This window comes from Mastigoproctus giganteus, chromosome 7 (assembly GCF_048544385.1).
Source record: "Mastigoproctus giganteus isolate SK-2022 chromosome 7, ASM4854438v1, whole genome shotgun sequence".
NCBI classification, from domain to species: Eukaryota; Metazoa; Arthropoda; class Arachnida; order Uropygi; family Thelyphonidae; genus Mastigoproctus; species Mastigoproctus giganteus.
The window spans coordinates 192,422,574-192,439,988 of NC_143581.1; the positions used below are offsets into that span (position 1 = coordinate 192,422,574).

Below are 17,415 nucleotides of genomic sequence, written 5' to 3' on the forward strand. Positions count from 1 at the left end.
AAGTCATGTGTTGGCATTTGTACCTATGATGAAAGTGCTCCCGTGATGACAGGAGCACTAAAAGGATTTCTAAACTTAGTAAAATGACACAATTCAAATATTATTACAACACACTGTTTTAGACACAAAGAAGTTCTAGTAATGAAGACAGTTGTAACGATTTAAAACTTGTACTTGATCAAGCAACTAAAACAGTTAATTATATCAAAACTAGACCACAAAAAATACGTATTTTCGAAAAATTACATGAGGAACCGGATTCTGATAATTTTTCTTTGGCCCCGAGTGCCAAGTGATAGTGCCCAAGCGATATTTTGTGCGATACATAGCGTTTAGCGTTCTTTCTCAGCGGATTAGTTATATTTATTTTCCAGTGTCACTATTCTTCTTGTTTTTCTTAAGTGATTCTTTACTTAAAAGCTTTGAAGTAGAATCCAGAAAGGAAATACACCTTTCTTTCCTTGTATATATATAATCCGTACTATCCTAACTAAACCTCTAAACCGCTTGGTCACTGGTGGCACTGCTCCTGCCTCCACGTGGCGGGGCTGGAAACCTGGGAGGAGAAAAACACTCTCCCGGGGCAAAAAGGAGCAAAAATGGACATAAATAGACATGCCACTTATGGATCTCATGATCCAGATCTCTCAAACAGAGAAGACTTAAATGCAGGAAATGCAAAACGGCAGAAAAAAGAAGGAACAGAAACCCCTGCTCCTCTTTTTTTGATACTGCATTCTTTGACTGACAATCCTTTGAGTAAGCTCTCCCCATTCTTAATACAGTAATGTCTTGAGAATGTGGCGGGCCCACCAAAAATGGTTAGAAGATTAAAATCCGGAGACCTTCTAGTGGAGATGAACGAGAATAAACACTCGGAAAAACTATTAAAAATATCGACTTTTGGTGGAATTCCCACAAAGGTTACCCCGCATGCCACCTTAATAGCTGAGTGGGATCTCCTTAATGTATCTGAGGAGGAAATCGTTCAGGAATTAGGCGATCAAAATGTAATAAATGCCAAAAGGATAGTCATTAAGAAAGATGGGGTTCTTACTTCTACCCGAACGGTCATTCTTACATTTAAAACATCAATTTTACCAACAACTGTTAAAGCTGGATATTTGAGGTGCAAAATTCGACCTTATATTCCAAACCCAGTCCGGTGTTTTAAATGCCAAAAATTTGGACACTCACAAGCAGTCTGCAGGGGTGTAACCACCTGTGCCTCCTGTGGTTCAAAAGAGCATGTTCACACAGACTGCCCCAATGAAATACAAAACTGCCCAAACTGTAAGGGGAATCATTCAGCATTTTCAAAGGAATGCTTCCAGTGGCAGACTGAAAAGAATATACAAAAGTACAAAGTGGAACACAAGGTGCCATACCAAGAAGCAAAAAGACATTGTTTAATTTCAAATAAATTGCCATCTTATTCTTCAGTTGTAAAAAAGCAACGGTCCATAACAGTACAAACAGATTGTTCAGTTCCGCCAAGCATCTCAATTTCTGATTGGGCCAGGTCAGTCCTCTCTACACCAAAAGAACAGCCTACCCAACAGCAATCAACTCATTCGGTAAACACACCATTGACAATACCGCCAGATAAAAATTCTGTACAACAGCCAGTTAATCAAACAAGCTCTGAAAGAAATAATCAAAAAACCAGTACTGATACCATGGACATTGATAGAAATTCACACCGAGATGAACCACTTCTTGAACTTCATGCGGAAGAGGAGGACATGGACGTCACTAGACCAAATTTCCCAAAAAGGGAAAAAAGACTAGACAGGCGCAAACAGACCACATCCCGTAAGCAAGCAGACACCCCCGATAATCCTCAATAATGCACAGAATCATTCAATGGAATTGTCGCGGACTCAGAGCTAACTTAGACGATGTTTATGACTTAATTACCGAATATAAGCCTGCTGTTCTTTGTCTACAGGAAACAAACCTGACCCCTAAAATAACTATGAGCATAAAACACCATATAATGCTTAGAAAGGATAGGAACGACTCTAATACAGCACATGGAGGTGTAGCATTGCTAGTAAACTCCAGAACTCCTTTCAGACCAGTCCCACTGCAAACAACTTTAGAAGCAATTGCTGCTAGAGTTATGGTTAAGATAGCGGTAACAGTTGTTTCCATATACCTTTCGTCAAACTATTCATACTCTCTAGCAGATTTGAATGATTTAGTTACTCAGCTGCCACCACCTTTCTGTATCTTAGGTGACTGGAACGGGCATCACCCCCTATGGGGTTCCTCGCACCTTGATAAGAGAGGTCAGTTAATTGAAAAATTTCTTGAAAGGCACAACTTAACATTATTAAACAATGGGACTCACACGTACGTGCATCTTTCCTCAAGGTCAACTTCTGCAATTGATCTTTCAATATGCTCGCCAAACCTCCTTCCTCTGATTGATTGGACGGTCACTGATAACCTGCGAAATAGTGACCACTTTCCAGTAATATGCACACTATTGGCTAACTCTCCTCCTCAAACTGAGATAAAAACTGTTTGGAAATTCGACAAAGCTAACTGGAAGAAATATCAAGAGCTGGCACATCTAGATATTCAGACTATCGAGACCCTCACCATTGACTCTGCCGTAACTTACATAACTCAGCAAATGATAGCAGCTGCAGAAACCAGTATACCCAGATCATCCATGAAAACTCGCTCCCACCCAAAAATATGGTGGAATGAAGCCTGTAGCAATGTGAAAAAAGAAAAGAATAGATATTGGAACTTATTTCGTAAATACCCAACCACAGCTAACCTCATACAGTTCAAGAAAGCTAGAGCTAAATCTCGTCACATACAACGAATAAGCAAAAAAGAGACTTGGTCTAAATATGCCTCCTCTATAAACAGGACCACAAATATCAGAACTGTTTGGAATAAAGTTCGAAGAATTAATGGAAAATATCCACCTATAACCACTCCGATAATATATCTAAAAGGCAAAGAAATCTGCAATCCTCTCGATATTTCTAATACATTAGGTGAAAACTTTGAAAAAATCTCCGCTGTAACCGCATTTGAGCCAAGTTTCCAGGCACATAAAATACAAGCAGAAAAATATAATCTCAATTTCAGTACTTCACGACAGCATCCATATAATGTACCCCTTACCATGGCAGAGTTACGTAGCGCACTTGCAAGATCCAAAAATAGTGCTGCTGGCCCTGATGGAGTGTACTATGCCATGATATATCACTTGAGTGAAGAATCCCTTTCTGCTCTGCTAAAACTGTATAATAGAATCTTTGGCGAAGACTACTACCCTACCAGTTGGCGTCATTCCATTGTATTAGCTTTCCCAAAACCAGGAAAGGACCATTCAGATCCAGCAAATTACTGACCGATAGCGTTAACTAGTTGTATAGGAAAAGCATTAGAAAAAATAATTAATGCCAGATTGACATGGTTCCTAGAGACTGAATGCATTCTAAGTCAAAATCAATATGGATTTCGAAGAACTAGATCAACACTTGACCTTATGGTCAAAGCTGAAGGAAATATCCGAAATGCATTTCTCAGGAACGAACACCTAGTGATGATATGTCTTGACATCGAAAAAGCTTTTGATACAACCTGGCGGTATGGAATTCTTCACGATCTCTATGAATCCGGTATTCGTGGTCATCTTCCAAAATTTATCCAGAACTTTTTGAGCAATAGGACCTTTCAGGTACAATTTCACTCTGCTCTCTCACAAACTTTTGTGCAAGAAGAGGGGGTCCCTCAAGGTTCTGTGCTTAGTGCCACGCTCTTCTCTCTCAGGATTAATTCCATTACAAAAGTTATTCCCGACACAGTTGAATCTTATCTGTATGCTGACGATCTGGCGATCTCAAGCCACTCACAAAACATGCGTTTCATTGAAAGGCAGCTTCAAGGTACAATTAACAAGCTTGTTCAGTGGGCCAAAAATAATGGATACAGACTTTCAAAACAAAAAACAACAGCAATTCATTTTTGCCGTAAACGGAATTTACATCCAGATCCCGATGTACATCTTGATTCTCATCCAATTTCTTTTCAACAGAGTATTAGCTTTCTTGGACTAATTCTGGATAGAAAACTTAGTTTCTTAGAGCATATTAAACATATTCGTACAACCTGTCTAAAGAAGCTGAATCTCCTCAGGGCAATTTCCGCTATGGCATGGGGTGCAGATCGGTACATGCTGCTGCACATATACTGGTCGCTCATAAGATCCAAACTAGACTATGGGTCACCTGCATATGCTTCAGCCAGAGAAGGTGTATTAAAATGGCTCGACCCAGTACATCACAATGCCCTCCGAATTGCACTGGGAGCTTTTCGTACATCGCCAGTTCAGAGTCTCTATACGGAAGCACATGAACCACCCCTATTTCTTCGACGGCAAGCTCTGTTATTAAGTTATGCAGCAAAAATTAGAAGTTTCCCACATCATCCTATAAAACAGTATTTATTCACCCCAAAATGGCATAATTTGTACCAAAATAAACCTTTGCAGAATAAACCATGTGGCATTAGATTACAAAGCATAACTACGTGCAGCGAACTAAATATGAATGACATAATTCAAGATATTAGCACGGCTATGCCACCATGGCAAATACCCTTGGCCAATGTTGACCAACATTTCCAACAATGGGGAAAGAATGCACTTCCAAATTTTAGTATTCAGCAGATCCATGCAACGCACTCTTTTCAGTTCTCTAGTTTTACCCAAATTTACACTGACGGTTCCAAGACAGATAATAAAGTTGGAGCAGCTGCAGTTCTACCAAACAATACAATATCCCAGCAGCTCCCTTTGGAGTACAGTATTTACACTGCAGAACTGTATGCTATCCTAATGGCTCTAGACAATGTGAAACAGTCATTATATCCTCAAACTATTATCTACACTGATTCCTTAAGTGCTGTATCTGCTCTTCAGTGTAAATTTCCTTCCAGTCATCCGTTTCTACAACAAATTCAAACCAAGTTAGCGCAGCTTCTTGCAAACAGGCAAAAATTAATTTTCTGTTGGATACCTGGGCACTCTGGAATCAGAGGAAACGAACAAGCGGACCTTGCAGCCAAGAACGCCAGTCACATAAAATCAGACATGCAGATACCTTACACAGATTTAAAACGCATCATACATACCAATGTTAGAAAAAAATGGCTATCCATTTGGCAGGGAGAAAAGAGCAATAAGCTTTTTCAGATTAAAAAGGATCACAAGAAGTGGCTATCAAGCCTAAGAGGCAATAGAACGGAAGAAGTAGTACTTGCTAGAATTCGAATAGGACATACCCACCTAACTCATAGTTATTTACTCACTCAGGATGACCCTCCACGATGCAGCAACTGTCAAACTCAACTCACAGTAAACCACTTGATCATTGAATGCCCATTATATCTGAGAGAACGAAAAACAGCTTTCTCTTCACATCTATATTCTTCTAATAAACTTACCTTACAACAGATTCTCGGAGACTGACAAGATATTAATGATGTTTTTACCTTCCTCGAATTGATAAACAAATATCACCTGATCTGAATCCTTTTATTTAATATAACAATCATGTATCAAATAAGATTGAAATAGGTGCATTATGGCCTTAGTAGCCCTTGCACCAATAAATCCAACAAACAACAACAACAACAATTTTTCTTTAATGATGCATACTGAGGTTCAGTGGCTATCAAAAGGAAATGTGCTTATGTGTATGTATGGGCTGCAGTGAGGAAATGCTCATATTTTTTTCACTGGAGCAATCAGAATTTTGTGATTATTTAAGTGATGCAATTTGGTGCTGTAAATTAGCTTTTCTAGCAGATTTATTTGTGCAGCTTAATAACTTTAATATCAGTATGCAAGGCCCATAGGAAAATTTACTCACTTCTACTGACAAGTAGTTTGCCTTTAATGAAAAGTTGAGTATAAGAAAAAAATTTAGAAATGTTTCCCTTGACTGCCAAAATGAATTATGCTAAAATAATTAATGTAATAAGTGAAACATTAGAGCTGTTAAAGACAAAAATTTAGCATTACTTTACATCCCTTGATACCAAAAAATATTTGTGGGTAGAGACCTATTAGCAACAAGAAACCTTCCAACATTAGAACTGAATCTACAAGAGGAAGAAGAATTGACAAATGCAAAGTACTGCATATGGGTAGCAGTAATCCCAGAGAAATGTACCAACTATGTGGTCTTACACTTAGGGTAGTGGAGAATGAAAGAGACCTAGGGGTAATTGTGCAGTCAGATATGAAGTTTTCTGAGCAGTGCAGACAGGCTGCCAGAGTAGGTTATGGTGTCTTGTCAATGATATATGGGAATTTTGCAAGCAGGAATAAGGAGGTGATTATCCCCTTGTATGAGGCAATGGTCGGGCCACACCTTGAGTACTGGTCTGGAAGCCTCAGAAGGGAACAAAGGGGTGCTCTTATTCTGCAAATTGCAGCTTCTGGAGACTAGGCACCTGCAAGGCAATCTGATTGAGATGTATAAGGCCTTGAATGGATTGAGCAGGTTCAATGCTGATGAAACAGGGTTTTCTGCTTTAAACCAGATTAAACAAAGAGAGAGAGAGACTAAAGTCAGTAGAAGAGGAGCTAAGAGTAAGCTTAGCCACAATAAACCCTCGTATTAAAAAACTGTGCCTTCTATCAAACCCAACCGTCTCACTGATTAAAATGTTATAATTGTATATTTTTTTGTTTTATATACTTATGTTAAATATTTTCTTTAAAATTTCATGCAATTCATGTATGTTCAAAAAAAGAACATCAAAGCATTTAAAACAAATAATAAATGTATTATTAAATATACCCAACAGAAATAACTTCCAGTTTGCGAATATATATATATATATATAACCATACAAATAAATTAGAACGAGAGTTAAAATAAAAAAAAAATGGTTATATTTCAAGCATCATGTAGAGGAATGTGCTTTTTGCTGCCTCTGATGTATGCTGTACCTTTTTATTTTATTTTTATTATGAAAGATTCCTTTTCCAACTATTTTAAACGTTATTCAAATATATGTATAATTATATATATATATTATTTATTTATAATTTTTATTTATAATATTTATAGATTTTTATAATATATATATAATATATATATGAGTATAATAGCGATTGTTGTGTACCAAAAAATTTTAGCATCTTTAAAAGTGTGCTGCAATGATGAAAAGGTTGAGAAACACTAGGTTATCCTAATCCAGCATATAGACAGGGATTTATAAAGATGCCAGTCTTTATATGGGTAGGAAATGTATGTGGGTGTATGCCTAAGTATAAGTAATAAATAATTGTTACTGGGTCATCAAGGTTTATTTAGTGAGCCATAAATGAGCTGGTTTTCTTCCCAATTTGAATCCCATTGACTGTGAGTCATATGTCTTAAATTCTCACCAGGTTACTCTACAAGAAGAAATGTAAAAATTCCATGAGACATTCTACAAGTTTATTGCATGCAAAATGGATTAAGCCTCATACACAGAGGATTACTCCTCATTCCCTAAACTTATATAATTGTTCCAAAAGGAGAGTTCTTGAATCTGTCATGTCATTCTACACTATGCGCAGATATGCATGTGTATGTATGCACACACACACACACAAACACTATGCATTTTTGTTTATGGAAGTTGTTCTCATCATGGTGAACTGCTTATTTCATGGCGCCTCCGTAGCCAGGTGGGAAGGAGCAGCAGTGCGTAGCACACGCTTCTTGATTAGACCGGGGTTCGAGCCTGTCACCACCAAATAAGGAGCATGCGGAAAGGTCAGGGAATGACCACCGCACCGGAGCAATATGGCCTTAGTTGCTAATGCTCCTAAAAACCAAATAACAACAACAGCTTATTTCATTTCACCATATGCTCCTTTTGCTTCCTTTATGCTTTCTCACTTCAGGACAAATATCGGGAGGAATGCACTCGGCACTGGGTTTATGTAGGTGGGCGTTCAAAACTTAAAAATATAAATCTACTGTCATTGTGAATAAGACATTTTTTATTATTTGTAATCATTGATGTATTAATTTTTCTTTCCTAAATTATTTATAGCCCAAAAGAAAGATTCGCTCATCACCACCTGTTACTGCTGGTGGAGCTGCTGTTATTGCAAATTCCAAAGAAGTTCCTACTCGCAATGCACTCTCTGGTGAAAGGTTCCGGTTGCCTCCTTTAAATCCCAATGTTGCCATGGTGTCAGGTGGGAATATGCTGGAAAATAACAGAAAAATTCACTCATTTGAAGGCACTGTTGGATCTCGCTGGGCACCAGCAGCAGGAAGTAGAGCTCCAAGTTTATCCTCTTCCATGAATAGGTCTGATAGCTTAAATAGTTCATTAAAATCACTAAAGAACAACTATGATAATGAAGAAACTATTCACTCAGATAATGTACATTTATCACTACAACGACAAAATCTTAATGGTGCTTCCACAAAAAATGATGAAAGTTTTGTTTCTTCACCAGTGCTCACAACGGACAGATGTGTGAAGACACCACTGAATCATAAGGTTAATGCCCATAGTCCAGTACAAGGTGATAGATTATCTCATCAGGCTAACTCTGAGACTGGAAATACTACCTCTTTGCCGTATCTAACAGCAGCACAGCTACAGGGTAATGCACTTAATGATAAAAAATCAATGTTTAACCTTCATGCTCAGAACACTGCTCTTTTAGCATTAGGAGTAAATTCTCCCTACAGATTTGTCAGGTATGCAAATGACTCAAAACCAAGGTATCCAAGGCATGCATCACTTACTAGTAATCCAGCTTTAGCAACACAGAGATTTTATGAACTTGAGCAGTGGTTGGAGAATAGGCCCAAAACTACACCTCAAGGCAATGTATATAGACCTGTTGACAGTGCCTATCATGTTGGCTCATCCTGGGACTCTTCTAACATTCATTGTGAAGGAAGAAAAAAGAGCAAAGGGAAACTATCACAGCAGCAGCAACAACATCCTTTATCACTTAACCTGTCTTCAGGCAGTAGAACTTTAAGCCCATTAATTCATTCACTTGAAGAAAACCATGATGTGCAATGGACACTTAGGCCTTCATCTGCCCATATTGCATCTAAGGCCAGAAACAGTTCTCATAATTCTCAGAGGGTTGGAATAGGTGCTCTTGTTGCAGCTGGACTTAAAGGTTAGTTGAATTTAATTCATTATTCTAATAAAATGTTAAAGTAATTATTTTATTTTACTTTAACATTCATATTCCTTTAACTAATTATATTACTTAAATGTGAATGCTCATTCCTGCAGATGATACTGTGGTATTTTCCCAACATGTCAAAATTCTCACATGAAGATATCTGCTGTTATACGATGGATTTGATGTAATAATTGATGATGTAATAATTTTTCTCTCCTAAATTATTTATAGTCCAAAAGGAAGATTTGCTCATCACTGCCTGTTGCTTCTGGTGGAGCTGCTATTATTGTAAATTCCAAAGAATTTCCTACTCACAATGCACTCTCCAGTGAAAGGTTCTGGTTACTTCCTTTAAATCCTAATGCTGCCATGATGTCAGTATTAATTGACTAGTAATCCTTGGAGTCTTACAAAATTAGCCCTGTTATATTTATTAACAAAACCCTACTCATAATGTTGCTTTTTTGTTCTTTGATACTTACCTAGGTGCAAGACTTCCTTGTAATATTTTAAAATTTTTCCATCTCACCCAGAAGATTGGTAGACCTAGCACACAAAATTTCAGGAGATATTAAAACATACTACTTTGCTGAATAAAATAATAGCTAGCAAATTCTTTATACCAGACCTGATCTTATCTGGACCAGTTTAGAGATCCTTATTGCTATTATTTGTGATAAACATGCAAAATGATGCATGTGTTTTTTTGTGATAGACATACGGAAAAGTAAACCTAATATCAGCCTTAAAAACTACAAAAGTATTTATAAACTATGAATTCTCATTAATTGTATTTTTTTATTTCATATAAATATTTGTTTAATCATTTGTAAACAATATAGACGATTTGACTGATTAGAACCAAATGAATTACTGGAAAGCCTTAAACCTATGAAAGTATTTTGATACAGTCATTGTCATTCAAATTTGGAAGCCAGTCAAGATGGGTGATATTTTCACTATGCATCAGTTCTGACACAGCGCATTGTCATCTTGGAGGATCTTGTTTCTGTCTGGAAAAACTAAACATGGCAGGGTGTATGTGGTTTCCTAAGAGCTGCCAGTAGACCTCACCATTGAAACATTGGTCCAATCGCACCAAGGGTCCTAGTTCTTGGCAATCCTCCAGTGTCCAACCAGTGTGTTCGTGACACCACGGCATTCACTGTCGATGATGATTAGCAGTGAGGAGGTCTCTTGTGTCATCTGCTGTAGAGCCCATACTTCTGAGTGTGTGTGTCGCATTGTCATTTGTGATATTGTTCTTGAATCCCTCACATTGTATTGCGATGTCAACTGTTGCACAGTGATATGCCATGGAGTTTGTCAATGCACTGCACCCTTCACTCACCGCAAACATCTGCCTTGTGTAGTACTTTACAGTTCTGTCAGCTGGAGGTGGTGTGACACCATTCTTTGTACACCTTAATCACAGAGGGCCATAATCAATTGACAGGGTATGGAAGCTCATATGCTTTAGGAGCTCATATGCTGGGTGCTTCCATACTGGAAGCACCCAGCATATGAGCTCCTAAAGCATATGAGTACCCAGCATACGATAGCTTTACTACATTCCATAACTGCTACTTTATCATTTTGACTTGTACAATTAGATGCAAATTACCACTGGTGTAGCATGCAAAGCTGTTTGGCTTTTTATACTGCAACCAATGCAGCATAGTCCATTACAGATTGGGTAGTCATATTTCAGTGATCACTGAGTGTATGTGTATGTAATATTATAAAAAATGGTACATATATGTTATGTAGTATATTTAATTGCAAGTATGGAAATAAAGAAACTGATTTTGTAATTACACCTTCAAGCACGAAGCAGCTTTAGAAGAATATAATGTAAATATAAACAATTAGAGATAAATAAGAGAAGATATTAGATAGGCATATTGTTAACATTAAAGAGATAGAATACTAGACCTAGAAGAAGCAAGAAAGGAAAGTAAGAAAAATAAGAACTGATTCAAGAAAGTTTAAAGAAGGTAAAAATCTAAACATATTATAGTAACTTAAAAGAAAATGCAATAATACCCCATCCAAGTTTAATTTCAATTAACTTTAAGTTACTAAATGTATTACTATTAGTATACTAAGAGTAAAAATAAACTGACATTAAATTAAAAAATAAAAAACAGTGGTATTAATGTAATTTGGATGGGGAGAATTATTTTATAATTTGAAATGGAACACCAAAAGTAGATAGGGGGACAATGCAGTCAATGTACAGATTGTCATTTCTACGAGACGGAAAGGATAGTAAAAAGAAATAAGAAAATAAGAATAATAAAAGTTTAAAAAAAGTGAAAATTAATTGTCTGGTTATTTTTGACATGTTATAAGAATTTTAAAAAATAGATTAACAAAATATGTGCAGAGAAAGACATTGTGGTTGTTCATAAAATATTTATGTGAAGTACAAACAACTTTAATTAAATAATATGAATTGTTAAAAAGTGTTGTATACAAATAGTTAGTTTTTCATAAGTAAATTAAAAAGCCCACACAGTACAATTATTTAATAATTGACAACGTATATAAGTATGTTATATATATATTTAAAATGAAAATAAAATGCATCCATTAATTATCTAAGAAAACATGTATCCATTAATTATCTAAGAAAAAATGCATCCAATAATTATCTAATTATCTAGATTATCAATAACTTAGGAATCAATTATAAATATTAATAATGATGCCATAGGCTGGTATGTTAAATTAAATTTAAATATAAGTTAACAAGAGGTTAGGGAAGAATGAGCAGATAGATTATTATTTCCATGCTTTCGGGGGACTGTATCAGTAGTAGTCTATCTGGGACAACTTAGTGTTTCAAACCTCTGTACCAATGAATAAAAAGAGTCCAAATGAATCCATGATATCTAGCAATGTGTTGATACTATAATTGGAATTAGAAACAGTAAGTCCCAATGCTATGTAAGTAATTGTGAATTTTAATTATAATTTAGGTTAGTTGAATAAATATATGCCATAAAATTGTAAATATACAGTCGGACCTCTATATGATGAAATCGCTCCCTCGCTTAAAAAATTCATTAAACAGAAATATCGAAATATGACCTTTCCAACAATGAAAAGTATTGAAAAACGTGAAAAACTTTATTTTCTATCCTTTTCTTGGTTGCCTCCGTAGCCAGGTGGGTAGGAGCAGCAGTGCGTAGCACACGCTTCTTGATTAGACCGGTGTTCGAGCCCATCACCACCAAATACGGAGGATGCGGAAAGGTCAGAGAATGACCACCGCATATCCTGGAGCAATATGGCCTAAGTTGCTAATGCTCCTAAAAAAAAAAAAAACCAAAACCAAATATCCTTTTCTTCATTTCTGAATGTGAATTCAGAAATATAGAAAAAAAAATCAGAAATAAGTGGGAATGAATAAATTTTCTAGCATTTTGAAACAATTAATTTATTAATACATACATATTAAGAAATGACTATTTACAGGATGCTCACAATATATTAGTACATTTTAAAAATTATGTTGTAAATTATTTGTTTATTTATTTTTTTTTTTTGGTACACTGTATTTTACTGTACATCATTCATAAAAATGTTCACCTGTGTTTAAACACTCAAATATGTTTTCTGGCACATTTTCTTCACACTGAAGGCATCGATTCCAAGTTTGAAATGCTGCCATTTCATGTTTGGAAGTTTTAATATTGCCTTCGTTGCCCGCATTTTGATCCAACTCATCATCGATATTGTCACTAGTTCTTTGAATATTCTCCAAAATGTTGGAGTCACTTGGATATTCGGCTACTATAACATCATTATCAACTCCTAAAAATTCATCAAGAACAATTTCTCCACTGATCAAACCTCTCCTGGGAGTACTTTCCAAGAATGCTTAATGTCTTGTAGTAGTTCATCGCTGTTAATTGGCGTTTCAACAAAACCTGCTTTTACGAAACAATTCTTAATCATTGTTTCCATCATATCTTGACACCACACTTTTGCCAACTCTAATATACACATCTGCAAATCTAAAACAGAATCTATAGGTTAGTTGGTTTCTATTCTCAGTATAATTTTTTTTAAGTATGTGCCTTCGGTAGTGAATTTTCAAATTCATGTAATGCCTTGGTCCATTGGCTGCAGTTTAGATGTATTCGAGGTAAGAAAACAAGCTTCACACGTGTAAGTTTCGAAATTACTGAGTGAAGTGGGCAGGGCAGTTGTCGACAATCAATGCAATCTTTTTTTTTTTCTTTCGTCATCTTTCTATCAAAATTTAAAATCTACTGTTCAGAAATTTCACTTGTTATCCAAGCTTTTTTGCTGTAGTTGTAGTTGAACTCTAAGGACTTTACTCCTTTGAAATATCGGGGTTGTTTACGTTTGCCTATTACCAAAAGCTTCAGCTTTTCATTACCAGCCATATTTGCACCAACCAAGACTGTAATTCTCTCTTTACTATTTTTACCACCTAAACAAATTATCCCCCTTAAAAGTCAGTGTTTTGTTCAGCAAACATTTGAAAAATAGACCTTTTTCATCAACGTTGAATGTCTTTAGGCTTGTAGTCCTCCATAATTTTTTTCATAACTGTTTCTTTCTAATGGATACAGTTTCTTCGATTACAACCCCACTTTCACCAGAAATAACTTTTTCGAGTAATCCATGGTTCTTTTAAATTTGTCCAGCCAATCAGAACTGTCTTGAAATGTTTTATGCACCAGAAAAGATGCGTAATCCATAGCCTTTTCTTTTATTAATGGCCCTGATACCAGCGTGTTTTAGGCCGGCCGGGCTAGCCGGGTGGGTAAAGTGCCTGCCTGGCAACCCAAAGGTCGCGGGTTCGATTCCCGCCTAGGGCTTGGATCAAAGTACTGCAAAAACCTTGGGAGGTGCAGTATGGCCACAGAAGCCGATGCGCCAACAACTACCAAAAAAAAAAAAAAAAAAAAAAAACCAGCGTGTTTTAGTCTCAAATCAAACTTGCCCACTTAAAAATGGCTTCGTCTACATCTTATAACAGGTATAATTTTGCATGCCTCTGGTTGGGTCCCATTTCCTCAAACAGTTTGAGAATCAAAACAGTTTTTCAGAATGGTTGACACACTACTAGCAGGGATACCAAATTTTAAAGCGATTTCTATTTTTTAATGCCCTAATCTATACTATTAAGCACCTCTACTTTTTCAACTACATTCAGGGGTTTCCTCCTAGACATTGGAAGGTTACTTGCACAGCAGCTAAAACAAAACTGATTTAGTAGCCACTTAGCATTAGCATTAGATGAGGCATATGATGCAAAAAGCAAAAAAAAAAAAAAAAAAAAACTACAAGTGCACCCTGTATGCACAAAAGATGTTTTATGTGAAAACATCTTTGACAAAAATCAGAACAGTTTTAAAAATCAAACAAAGCTAGAACCAAAGTCATAAACGGTGTAAAGTTTTATGCTCACACCTGCTGCTTAGTCTACCGAATCTACATTTGTGACATTAGCATCATACTTCAGTCCGAAATATTTAGTATGAACGATGTAATGTTTTATGATCATGACTGCTACTTAGTCTACTGAATCAACATTTGGAAGAGGTTAGTGAAATCCAATTCATTAGTCTAATTATCCATTTGATTGTAGCCACTTCTTGAATAGTCTGATTCCAATGATACAAATACTTATATTGTTTGAATCAAATACTTATTGTTGTATACTGTTGTATTTGTATTGTTTCCAACAATACAAATACAAAAGTATAAGAAAGGATACAAGCATTTGTATTGTTGGAAACAATACAAATGCTTGTATCCTTAATGAAAATGATGTCATTTCCACATAAGGAAATGCTTGTATCCTTAACGAAAATGATGTCATTTCCACATCACAAAATCGTGTCAAATTGGTTTTACTACAGTCCGAAAATTAGTAGGTGCCACCAAAGATGTTTTCACATCAAAAACCTTCCCATTCCACCCATCCACTCACTCCAAATGTTTGTCTAGTTCAACCTTAAATATATTTAAGCTATCAACTTCCACAACAACAGATGGAAGTCTGTTCCAGCAATCAACTACCCGCTGGCTAAAGGCAAATTTCCACACTACAACTGTCTTTCCTCAATTTGAATCCATGCCCCCCTCAGGTTCTTAATCTGAGCAAGCAGAAGAATTCATTCAGCATTGAGCCTGCTCAAGCCATTCAACACCTTATACACCTCAATCACATCACCTCTCAGGTGCCTAGTCTCCAGATGCTGCAACTTGCAGAACTCAAGCCTTTCTTGGTAAGGCACCCCTTTGTTCCTCTCGCCAATCTTGTTGCCCTTTATACTCATTTCTAGCAACTCTACATCCTTCCTAAAATGAGGCCCCCAGACCTGTATGCAGTACTCAAGGTGTGGCCTGACCATTGCCTTAAAGAAAGGGATAATCACCTTCTTGTCTCTGCTAGCAAAATTCCTATATATCATTGATAAAACTGCAATATTCTGCTCTAGCAGCCCATCTGCTCAGAGAACTTCATATCTGATTGAAAAGTTACCCCTAGGTCTTTTTCATTTCCCACTTCCCCGAGTGTAGTACCACACAGTTGGTACGTTTCTCTTGGGTTACTGCTACCCATATGCAGTCTTTGCATTTGTCAATGTTAAACTTCGGTTGCCACTTCTCAGCCCATCTATCTAACATTTCTAGATCCTGTTACAGTAGCATACTGTCTTGTCTGTCATTAACAACCCTGCTAACATTTGTATCATCTGCAGACTTGGACATTAAGTCTGATATACCTTAATCGATATCATTGATAAATACACAAAACAACAATGGGCCCAGCACCGAACCTTGGGGGACTCCACTAATGTTATTAGACTTGGACTCCACTAATAACATTAGTGGAGTCCAAGAGTAGTGTCCATTTATTACCACTCTCTGTTTTGTCTCCCACTTAACCATCTCTTTATCCATTGTAGCAACTTGCCCTTAATTCCTTATTGCTCCAATTTGTACAGCAGTCTTCCATGTGCAACAGTATCAAAAGCTTTCCTGAAATCCAGGTATATGATATCAAAATTATTTTTTGCATCCAGTTCCTTTGTGGCCACATCGTAGTAACCAATCAGATTGATCAGACAAGACCAATTTGATTGGTTACTAACAGACCCATGCTGTGTCTGAACTATTACTGCAGTCTTGTCTAGATGTTCCTGAAATGCTTCGTTAACCAGCTACTCCATTATTTTCCCCAGAACAGGCATTAAACTGAGAGGTCTATAATTATTTGTGTCACAATTTGAACTCCCCTTTCTGAATTTGCACATCTCCAGTCCATGGAGACCTCCTCTGTATCTAAGGATGCTCTCATAATTATGGCTAAGGGTTTGCTTACTTCCCTCGCTGCCTTCTTCAATATAACTGGATAGATTCCATCCACCCCAGGTGCTTTTTTTATGTTTAATTTCAACAATTTCTCCTCCACTTTGCTCTCCGTTATTACAAAATCATTTAGCTCCCTGTTAGAGTTTAGTAAACTTCTGGCATTCCCCTCCTTGAATAACTCCTCATGTGTGAATGTAGATGCAAAATACTCATTCAATTTGTCAGCTGTGTGAGCAAGATCATCAATAGTCGAACCATCAGTATCAAGTTGATCGATATGATTCATCCCCTTCCCTCTAGAGTTTACATAAGCAAAGAAGTCTTTGTTGTTTTTCTTTGCATCCTTTGCCAAGGATTTCTCTTAATCAGCCTTCGCTTGCCTAACCTCCTATGTGACTTGATTACAGACTAGCTTATATCTGCCATAGGCTTCTGTGTCACTTGATAATTTATATGCATCCCATGCATTTTTCTTTTTTGCCACAAGTCTTATTAGTTTATCTGACATTCATTTAGGTCTGAATCTTGAACAGTATTTCTTAGTTGCTATGAAACTTGTACCTTAACTTGCACCTGTCTCTATATGGAAAGTACAAGTAAAGTACCTTACTTGTACTTTCCATATAGAGACAGGTGAAATTTAGTGAAAGTGTGGATGACTTATTTCTGTGAAACAACAGATGAATTGCTGGGATAAAGGAAAATTCTCTAATATCGCCTTATTCCCTAATAGGGTGCTTACGATAGAAAATCGGTTGACCAGAGCCAATGTCCGTGTCGGGAATATGCCTTAATCTTTGCTACTGGCTGTGGACACAAATAGCTGTTGACCAGCGTGACTTTTTGGTACAGTA

General features: G+C 36.7%; 1 protein-coding gene across 1 annotated transcript in view; it reads left to right on the forward strand.

Annotated features, from left to right (window-relative positions):
• LOC150083500 (AN1-type zinc finger protein 4-like) overlaps positions 1-17,415 on the forward strand; it is a 146,913-nt gene that overhangs the window by 100,687 nt on the left and 28,811 nt on the right. The window contains exon 7 of the mRNA XM_090378514.1: positions 8,089-9,187. Coding sequence (XP_090234640.1) covers positions 8,089-9,187 — 1,099 coding nt within the window. The remainder of the gene's footprint in view (positions 1-8,088; positions 9,188-17,415) is intronic.